Source organism: Condylura cristata, unplaced genomic scaffold, assembly GCF_000260355.1.
Source record: "Condylura cristata isolate star-nosed mole 26May11 unplaced genomic scaffold, ConCri1.0 scaffold00020, whole genome shotgun sequence".
Classification (NCBI taxonomy): domain Eukaryota; kingdom Metazoa; phylum Chordata; class Mammalia; order Eulipotyphla; family Talpidae; genus Condylura; species Condylura cristata.
In genome coordinates, this window is record NW_004567121.1 from 17,224,240 (window position 1) to 17,235,359 (window position 11,120).

At 37.2% G+C, this 11,120-nt stretch overlaps 1 protein-coding gene across 4 annotated transcripts in view; it reads right to left on the minus strand.

Annotated features, from left to right (window-relative positions):
* Positions 1-922: 922 nt before the first annotated feature.
* The window catches only part of EML4 (echinoderm microtubule associated protein like 4), a 117,336-nt gene continuing 107,138 nt past the window's right edge, over positions 923-11,120 (minus strand). For all 4 annotated transcript variants that reach the window (XM_004686256.2, XM_004686254.2, XM_012727496.1 and 1 more), the window contains 4 exons: positions 7,526-7,613; positions 6,928-7,026; positions 4,420-4,550; positions 923-3,709 (listed from right to left, as the gene is read on the minus strand). In XM_004686256.2, the coding sequence (XP_004686313.1) occupies positions 3,236-3,709; positions 4,420-4,550; positions 6,928-7,026; positions 7,526-7,613 (792 nt within the window). In that variant the 3' untranslated portion in view covers positions 923-3,235. The remainder of the gene's footprint in view (positions 3,710-4,419; positions 4,551-6,927; positions 7,027-7,525; positions 7,614-11,120) is intronic.

Sequence of the window (11,120 nt, forward strand, 5' to 3'; positions counted from 1 at the left end):
GTTATACAACATGTCATTCTGACATGACCATTATTTAGATGAATGAGCACAGGCCAGTTCCTCTATCTCCCCAACATCTCCTTACCTAGGTAACATACCCACAAGACTGCAGGAGGCAGGCTGCACAGGTGCCGCTAGGTGATGGCACCCTTGGTGCAAGTCCGACAGATCTTCCCTACAGACTGCCTTTGTTTTAAAAACATGTTTTTGTTCTTACACTTTAGTTTTACCTTTAAGCTGGAAATTGAACTCCTTCTAGAAGTTATATCAGCACCTCAATGAGTCCAAAGTTGAATTCTTCACTATTCCCCCTAATCCTTTTGTGGAGTTCCTTTTTAAGGAAAATCACATCGTTCAGTGTGTTTGTTCTGGCGTCCATAGCCATTCTGTCCATAGCCATTCTGTCTAGAACGGGTGGAGCAGGACCTCCTCCCCCAGGGCAGCCTCTGGGTGGGGGCTGTATGTTGAGTGACTGAGAACTATGTATAGAATATTCTTGATCTAATTCATAAAGAAAAATCTGTGGCAGCCAATCCAGAGTTAAGCACATTAGATCTGTCTTAGAGCAATATGTAAGAGATGGAGAAAGCAGGCAAAGGGGTGTGCCACCAGACTCAAGGACTTTATAGGAACTAGCACTAGGGTGCAGTGTTAGGCAGTGGAGTTGGGTCAGACAGGTAACCAGGACCACCCAGGGTTAAAATACTTGAGAAAATACAGACATAGAATAAATTAAAATGAAGTCCTTTCCCTATTATATTGAAGCATTAATCAGAAGTGATTTTGTCTAAGGCTATGAGTTTGTTACTCAATGTTTGTATTCACAGCAGCAACTATCAACTGAAAATGTGCCCCTGTGGTTTTTGTCCTTTAATGGTGGAAACTAGCACTATTAATGAAGATTCACAACCCAGAGACCAATGAGACATTTTGATTATTTTTAATCTTCAATATTTTCTGCCAAGAGACAGGAATGCATAATAGAAATGGCTCAACATCTTCACATGAAACACTTGGATTCATTTTCATTCACAAGTTTTTCTAAAAACATCTACAATTTTATATTCCCACCCACTTCCAACCATTATCACAGATTTAATTGACCATTAAACAGTAGTTGCCAGCAATAGAGAGCTGGAACGCTTTCTGCGTATTAGTAGTGTCTTTGGAAACTACCACCCAAGAGTATCACGATAAAAATCTCATTGTATACAGCAACCCCCAAGGTAACTGATGTCCCCAGATAAACTCCCTGCTTAAAGGGAGAGCTGTATTCCCCAGGTACTTAAGGAAATGCTCCTTATACTCCTAGAACTACTTGTTCATCTCATAGTATTTTTCTTAACAGGGAACAGCACATGTTGACCTGATAATTTTAATCACCATTGCTAATAGGCAAATATATGTGCCTGACACTGATGCTCTCTGAATAACTATGTACAGAACATAATGAAAAAAAGGTGGGTTGCTTGGAATCTATCTCTCTTCTCTCAAAGAGAACTACATTGAGGTTTTTTTTTTTTTTAAAACAGTTGTAAACAAAAGAAAGAGATATACATGGACATATATCTATACACACAGAGATAAACACTGAGTATTTTCAATGTGGCATATGTCTTAGATACAAACAAACACAGAAAGTCCATACTCACCGCTTCACACACCCCCACCCTTACATACAGTATTGTGAATATAAATGTGTTCTTGGGCGTTCACTGGAGTTTGTATATTACCAAATGATGATGAAATACCTGATTTGTATTACTCCTGAGAAGATACTAGAAGGGAATGACAGTTCCGTTGCACTTTGGAATGGCACAATCAGTAAACACTTGCATACTTAAGACTTCTGAACTCATCCAAAGTTTCTAAACATAACCTAACCAAAGAAAAAATATCAAAACAATGTAGCAAGTTAAAAAATAAATTCAAAATGAAGTTTTTTTATACTCAAAAGTACAAACAAGTATAGGAAATGCATATTTGTCAGTAATTATTTTTATAGTAGGAAATACATAAGAAAAACAGTTGTCTGACAAAACTTTAAAAAAAAACCCAGCTATCCAATGCATAATGATACATGCATTACCGAAAACAGCAGAGGATAGCCACGTTAGACTCGCAAGGCATAGCAATTCTACCAGAGGAAATTACTGTATGTAGCAAGTCTGTTAAGTATGCAGTTTATAAAAAACTACTGTGACTGTTACTCACTTTATAAAAAAGAATCTGCAATTTGTTGAGTATTTTATCTCAATATAATTAATCTGTATAAAAATTACAACTAAACCAATAAATTTCAAGCACCAGTTCTATCATTTAAACTTACTGTACTTATGTTTCTCTTATCAAAGGGACAAATTAGAAGGCTAAACTAAAATTAGCCAAGTGATTATTACAGTTTAGTTTTATAGGCATGCGGTTTTTCTTCTTCCACTCACTTGAATACCAAACATTTGAAAATGTTAGGCCAGTAAAGGAATCCTTGGAGGAATCACTTATTTCTGAGTATCAGTGACTTAATATACATTAAAAGCTCTTTAACAAACCATTGCTTTCTTAGTTCTTAGATGAAACGAACTGTTCCTCATTGTGACTTAAGAAAGGCAGCACCGATATAGTAGACTAACAAGCACATCTGGACAGCTACTGGTAGTGTAGGAAAATGTCATCATTATCCAAGAAGGCAACACCATTGTGGTTGGCAATACTGAAATTTTTCTTAATTAAAAAATTTACACCAGACACTTGGGGATGAAAGGATATCTCAGAGCAATTTTGTTTTTTTCTGATTTCTTTTTTGTACATCAGGGGGAAAAATGGTAGCACAGCCTGAGCCAGTAGATGAGTAACAGTGTTTGTGATGCCTCCGGGTTGTTCCTGAAGAAAACAGGTTCAGATAACAAGTGGTCTATTTTAAATCAATACAACTGCTGTTTTTGTTTCCAGTATTTACACGATACCACTTACATACACAGTAATTTCTGAGACATAATAATTAATGTTTGTTTTTTCCTACTGTGAAGTTTGGTTAATTTTCAACTCTCACCAACCAAACTGAACCTTGAGGCCGGCTGCATGGAGACTGAAGATGACTATTAAAGACAACAGATGACATGGAAACTAAAATCTCAATCAACAGTGATTTTCTATCACTTTCCGGCCTGTTAGCTGAACTTTATCACAAGATCACATGCAGGTGAAGGAGAAAGACAGTTGTGCTGAAGTCCTGCAGTTAGGATAGAGGTGAGGAATCTTGCTCATCTTCAGTAAGAGCTGCTTCACTCTGCTCCTCACTCAGTTCATTGGCTGGCTCTTCATAAGCAGGCTCGCCGAGGTCTTCACTGCCTTCTTCACTTTGCTCCTCACTGTGTTCTTCACTGGGTTCCACAGTGTGTTCCAGGCTGTTTTCCAGAAGTGTGGGTGAATTGCTTATTCTGCTTTCTTCTTCAACTGTCTCATTTAAGGACTGGGAAGGAGGTGGTGTGGGAGTATCAGCATGCACGGTACTTTCAGTGGAAGAGATGGGGGCTTTGGTTAGAGTAGTATCTGCTACAACCTCATTCTGAGGCAAAGATAACTTCTCCACAAGTTTCCACTGAATGATGCTCATGTCTTTCCCACCGGTTGAAATCAGGTGACTGTCATTATGAGTAAAGCTGACGTTGGTGACATGGCTGCTGTGGGCACTGTATTTGTGACTGGGAGCCTATGTCAAATAAATGAGATAGGAAAATTAAGTTCACACTTCATGTGCCAGCTTACAGCAATGGAGGTGACTAGGTAAGACAAACAGAACAGCTTATGAAACAGTTAACTCAAAGCCAAATGTCATCAACACTAGGGAATTAAGCTAGTAGCAATTTCCTTTTAATGTCTATTGTTGGGAGAAACAAAACAGTCATTTGATACTTATATTTTTAGACTTTTATGGTTAAGAAACTAAAAGTGTTTACTATTTAGTATCTTTGAAATGACAGGGAGGGAAGGAATTAGGTTGGCAGGATTATAGGTAATTTAGAAAAAAGGTCCTTAAGTTTGATAATGCTGGTAATATTTTATATTTTGGTATGTTTATATATGGTATGTTTTGTATTTTATATATTGATATTTTAAAGTTTCTGAAAAATTTAAAATTGCCCCCCAAAAATCAAGATAAAACTGGACAATATGAATAAAATAACTGCCTTTTGTATTTTTCCCTTGCCCTGAAAGAATATGGAGAAGACAGGTATGATTCTTGTTTGGATGCTTAAAAAGGATCCTGTGCTTCCTCGGAGCATTCTAATACCATTCTTCTGGGCTGTCTAGTACTATAGACAGATAATTAGTAACGAAATATTTTTTCACCACTGACAAAATTATCTGTAAACAAAAGAAAGGTTTTTATTAAACTAGTGTCTATTAAATTGATTTTACCTTTGCTTTGGAGCAGGGATACTGAAACAGATGGACTTTGCAAAAGTCATCAGCAACAGCTATCACCTTCCTGTTGTGGGATCGCACGAGTGCATTGATGTCCGTCCCATCGGATCCTTCTGGCCATACACCTTTGTTATGGAAACATAAGGGTGTAGAAAAATTAGGCTGAAAAAACATAACTGTGATGCTATGTATGTTTTGATTTAGTTATTTTTTTTTTTAAGATTTATTTATTTATACATATAAGAACTAGGGTCAGGACACAGTACAGGGGTGAGAGGATTTACCAGAGACAGAGTGGGGAGCAGAACAGGCAGATCCACCAAAATACACTGTTGAGGGGCACAGCAGGCAGGTCAGGAGAGTCTGCCACGCCATATGAGTCACCTCTTTGGCTGGGAACCAAACTTACGCTGCAGTGGTTGTGGACAGATACACAGTGCTGTGCTTTAACTTGTTGTGCACCAGGGAGGGTCTGATTTTAGAATTTTATTTTCATCTGTGTTCAAAATCTTAGATTTCCTTTACAAATGTCTTAGTGGGTCAACTTCACCCAAGTGAAGTTTTATTCAAAATATAACAATAATAAAATTAAACCATAAGAGGTTAAAAGATAGAACATTTAAAGACTTAAAAGTACTCAATAGTCTCCAGCAGGTGGTGCTAATAAATTTAGTTTTAGCTTGACTCACCTTAATGTTAGACTTCCCATTAAGATGTTTTCTTAATGAAATGTGTAAGGCCATCCACTATTTTACCATGCTTTCTTACTGAATTTTCCTGCAACTATTATTTATGCCTCAAAATATAAGACATAGCAAAATTAATTATTCTGAGCCATAAGGCACTGGTGATCATGCTCAAAATTATAGGCACAAAACTTGATTAGATTAAAGTTATGGAATATAAAAGGGTTGAGATGCTCACGGGCTATGGCTCAGTTCTACTCTAAAGAACAAATATGTTCTCAGTAAATTTGCTAAAAATCAAGTTAGAACATTTCTTAACTGCTATGTCTTCATAAGTAAGTACTGGTACATTAAAGTAACTAGGTAAGTTCCCAGTTACTGGCCATTCAGTTTCTCTGAACAGCCCCTGCTTCAATTTTACCCAGAGTAATGAATGTTACTCTCTTTAGTAATTGGGCAGGATTATCATGTTTTTCACTTCTTTCTAGCCTAGTAGTTTTCTCCATTTCTACAGCTGTGTTTCCATTAAGTACCTATTATAAATTACTTTTCTACCATACACAGCATAAAGAAATATACAGTCTGTAGGCTGGAGGAGAAATCCCCACTTTCAGAAGGCAGAGATACATTATTAAAACAACAGTATTAATATTTTGGATATTACTTTGGGTATGCTGCCGTATCCACATCCAATACTGTAATTATTGAGTTATAACATCTTTTAATTTTTTACATATAAAACATTTTACTATTTTAACTTTTCCATTTATCTTGTGATCTTTTCAGAAGGATATAAGACAGATTGGGAAACTCAGGAAACAGTTCTAAATTTTAAGATTAGGAATGGTTCCCAACTTTTAAGCAATGTCTACTAAAAATGCCTTTGTAACAAATGGTACTTGGACAACAGGATATCCACATGCAAAACACTAAGAATAGACAAGTGTTGACAAGGATGTGAAGCAACTGAATACTCGTACACTACTTGTGGCAATGAAAGTAGTACTGTCACTTGGGAAAACAATCCTCAAAAGAATAAATGAGTTAACATTTGACCCTGTAATTAAACTCCTAAGTATGTATAGATACCTAAGAGAAATGAAAATAGCTTTATAGTAAAACATGCACCCAATTGCTCATAGCAGCATTACTTACTATAGCTTAACAGTTGAAAAGAATCCAAGGTCTATCAACTGATGAATGGATAAATAAAACGTGGTATGTATATATATATTAGCACAATGGGATGTTTTTTAGGACTAAAATGAAGTACTGATAGATGCCACAATATGGACGAACCTTGAAAACAATGCTAAGTGAAGAAGCCAGTCTCAATGGATCATATGTTGCATGATTTCATTTATATGAACTATCTGGAATAGTCAAGTCATTAGAGAAAGTAACAATGTGGAATGGAGGAGACAGGGAATGGCAGCTAATGGGCAAAGGGATTTTTTTGGAGTGATGAAAATGTTCTAAACTTGAATAGTGATAATGGTTGCGCAACTATGAATATATAGTAAACCAAGAACTGTACACAACAGGTGAATTATATGGTATGTGAATGTAATCTGAATAAAGTTGTTATTTTAAAAATGGTCTTTACAAACTTAAAAGCTTGTTTTCACTTGGAGGGAAAATATGGGAAGAGTTTGCACTAATCTGTAAATTCCTTTTCTTTAAATGGTTTTTCATATATGTTGAGGACCAAAAGTCCTCAAATCAACATGATGATTTTTCATTTAGCGATTTAAACATGTAAATATATATAAGGACCCCACAAACTACCTTTCCCCATCAGATACCGTTTTCTTACCAAAAACCTGAAAGCCTAGTACACAGGTATATGTTGTCCAATCGATGTCCTTGCACTCTGATCGATTCCTGATTAGTTTGCAGCCAGTTGGAATGTTCCCTTTAAATTTAGAAACAGGAAGTATAATCATAGTGCTTGTGTACAAATGCATTTGAAAGTGCATCTTGATTCAAACTAGCCACGTCTACTTGTATTTATAATCCAAACACTGAAAAACATTAAGACATTTAAAAAGGAAAAGAAAATGTTTACTTTAATGGTGTATAGAACTAAAAATTGTTTCCCACTGAAGTTTTTTCTTTAAAAAACGTAGATGTCCTTCTGGTATACTGCTTTCTGCCTCCAGGAAAAATTGTTAAAGACAAAATCACTCAGAGCAGCATCAATCTCACTGAGTAATTTATATGTCCACACACTTAAATGAATTCATTACTTTTTTTGAGAACTGAACCACATTTGAAATTCTTGTTGCTTTGACAGCTCAGAGTAACATATGGTCTCCAAGCTAGAGAGGCCAGCATGCATTCTCCCACAATTCAAACTGCACCATCTGTTTATTATTGCCCTGACCGGACCATAAGTTATCACTCATACTTACAGTACAATATCTCATAGTCTCCTGAGTTAGACATTATGTATGTATTGTCTGGAGACCAGTCAAGGTGTGTGATATAGCTGGAATGTCCCTAGGAAATAAAAGGTCAACTGTTAGAGAGCATTTAAGAGTTTTGAATGGATAATAGTTTAATAGCCAGTACTGGGTTTTTTTTTTTTTTTTTTTTTTTGAGTTGTCATTATCTGGGATTCCTAAAGTCCAGGGAGCAATAACAAAACCTCTAGAACGGAACAGGGCCATGGAAATCTTGAAGTTCTATAAACTATTTTGTTGGGAACCAAAGCAGAAGGTATAAGAAGGTACTGCTGACACCTAAGCATCGTGGCAGACATTACACCTAATGGATCCCAGCACAGTGGAAACATTAAGTACTTGGACCTTGGGAGTATCCTACTGGTCTTTTCATCTGGTAATCAACAACAAGCACTTACTACCCGTGCTAGAGATGTCCAAGAAAGATAGTCTCTTAAATCTGTGTCCTAGTGGGCACTTCAAAAGCTGCCTAGTCCTCTGGTCTATTTCAAGTCACTGGCATCCGTATTAGAGTGGTTCCATTTTCAAGAGTGAAGTATTGATTCCAGTAGTTTTCCTGGGCTGCTCTTTGACTACCCATGGTGTACCCCAGAGACTTAGAAACATGCTAGAAATACACTGTCATATGGAGTTCTCCCAGAAACCTATCTCCAAAGAATGTTTCAGGGAAAAAGTCACCAACACTGCATTCCTTCAGAACAACTGGGCCCAATATAATGTAGAGCAGTGCTGTCCAATGGAACTTTCTGTAAGTGATGAGACTATTTGTAGTCCAGTGTAGCATAACTAGCCACCTCTGGCTTCTGAGTAGTTGAAATGTGGCACTTTGTGCTCCAAGGAAACAAATTTATTTAACTTCACAAACAGGACACTGTGGCTAGTAGCTACCATGCTACTAGCATAGGAAGACGAGTCCATTTGCTTTTCTCTACTGATCTGACATCTATATCAACTGGTAAGTTCACATATAAACAGATCTGTTATTGGGGACACTTCTGTTCCATTAGTCTGTCTATTCCCAGCCAACTGCAAGAGTTTTGTGATATGTGGAAAATTTCAGACTACATCAAATTTAGAGAATAAATTGCAGAGAGATATTTTTGTCAAAGTTTTTCATCCAGAAACATGTTATGTATCTATTTTTTCCAGTTTATGTCTATCAGCAATGTTTCCACATAGCTGCTGTGCTTTTCTTGCTAGGTTGACTCTCAAAAGCATTTATAGCTCTTACTGCTATTGCAAATAGAACTCCTCACCCCCATCATATTCTGAAGTTTTTACTGGTTTGAGGGAAGGCTGATCTTTAATAACTGCAATATGGGCTACTTTTACCCATCCAACATTCACCCTCCCCTTTTGTTAGGTATTCAGCTAACATACTGGTTTTCCTAACCTCTTTTGCATTTACGTATGGCACAAGTCACAAGAGAACTGACTTTAAGAGAATTGACTTTAAGGACAAATGCTTCCCCCCCTTGTTTTTATGCATTCTTCCTGGAAATAGGATGTGGTAACTGAAGTTCTAGAAGCATCTTACTGAAAATGATTGGATAGGAAAACAAAAAAAAGGATCCTCAGTTACCAAGGACAAACAAATGAGAACATCTCATGTGAGAGATGTTCTCATTTAAGTCACCAGGCATTGCAGTATAATTCCTTTTAAAGTAATACTGAATCTTATTGCTGTTCTATTGGCTTTATGGGGCTTTCTTAAGAGATTTTTGGGTAGACAGCTATAAAATTTTTATTCTCCTCCTGATGTGTATTTTCTTTAAAAAAAAAAATTATTTATGAACACAAGAACTGGGGTACAAGCCAGAGGAGCAGAGGGTGAGACAGTGGGGAACAGAACAGGCAGATGCACTGAAATACATTGCTGAGGGGAGCAGTGGGTGGGACAGGAGAGGTCTGCCATGCTATATGGGTCACCTCCCTGGCTGGGGATTGAACTAGTGCTGCAGTGGCTGTGGATAGCTTCACAGTGTAGTGCCACCAGGGAGGACCCTGATGTGTATTTTCAATTTCCAAAATCCTGGCAAAGACAAAGCAACTTTCTCCACACTTCTTACTTATCCTAACATACTTCTAATCTTTTTAGTATATATCACTGCAGCTTCAGTATACTGTATCTCTTGGGCCAAGATCTTGCATAGCAATGTCAAAGGTACACAATGATTTGAATCAAACAAAGGCCTACTGGTATTCAGTTATAAAACAAAGGTGTGGTGACAGTCAGGTACAGAATGACAATCATACTAGTCCCATTACAAACAGAATACTTAGAATCTTTCAAGGAAAATATACAATATCCAGAATTAGAAAAATGTTTTGAAGCAGAAAATTTAAAGTGATCTCTTAAAAGGAACTGATAAGTACTCATGGACCTTTTCTGTATATTTTCAAAATAGTACACAAAAAGCTGAGGTCAACAAACATACTGAACCTAAAGAACAAACCCATGAAACTTTACAATATTCACAAGTCAGCACATTGAGAGATCTCTGAAATAACTACTGCCCACCTACTGCCCTGGGCAGGCAGCGCCTGAGACCAGCCTCCAAGGCACAGCTATTGCCATGCTGTGGGTGTAGGCGCCAAGCTTGTCACCTTCAGGTTATGCTCTGGTTTCACACATCCTATTCTGCCTAGAAGGAAGCGGTGATTGGAGGAAGCTCATGTTCTGTCCTCTGGTATTTATATATCTCAATCTATTACGAGTTGATTTCCTGAGGCTTGGAGAGAGAAAACTTAGTTGCTCTGAGGAAAGTAAGGTCCAGTCCCTTACCAATTACAGCTCTTGTTCTAAATTGATACCTTATAAAACCAGCTTTGCAGAGCTTGGATGATATAAATCCATCTTTCTAAAATAGATCTTGTCTTGTTCCTTACTTTCATGAAGCACATCGCTGATTAGGAACTCATGCGTTAGCCAGCGGCCCTTCAGTGTTTCAGAAGTCATCTTCTAAGCTGATTATTTCCACATAAAGTGGCACCATAAAGAGGGACAGGCTGTTTTGTTCCAGTTTGTTACAGGACATTTCATGAAATCCTAAGTTCAGTATGCTCCTGCAGCTATAGTGTTACTTTAATGTTGACTAGTAACAGAAGAAATACTGGAAATAAAATAGCAAACAGCCACATTTAAATAAAGACTCAAGCTTCACAATAATCCTATAAAGTAAGAACTATTACAGCCTCCAACTTTAAGATAATAAGACTCAGATTAACTTGCCTAAAGTCACAAGCTAGTAAGCAGCAGAACAGCTTTAGCCCATTTGTCTGTTCTATATCACAGCAGAGAACAAACATAAACAGTTAATATGAAATCGCAAGATAAGCTAGTGGAAACAGAAAACAAGGCAAGTATAGCTGGAGGCAAAGCACAAAACATAAACTAATTTGTAGAACTGAAGGGTTGAGCCTTATCATGACAGCCTCAAACAGTATTATGCTCTGGCACAAAAGACTTCCAAATTTTGCTTTAAAGAAAAAAGACTTGTCGGCCCCCCTGGTGGCGCAGTGGGTTAAAGCACAGCACTGAGAA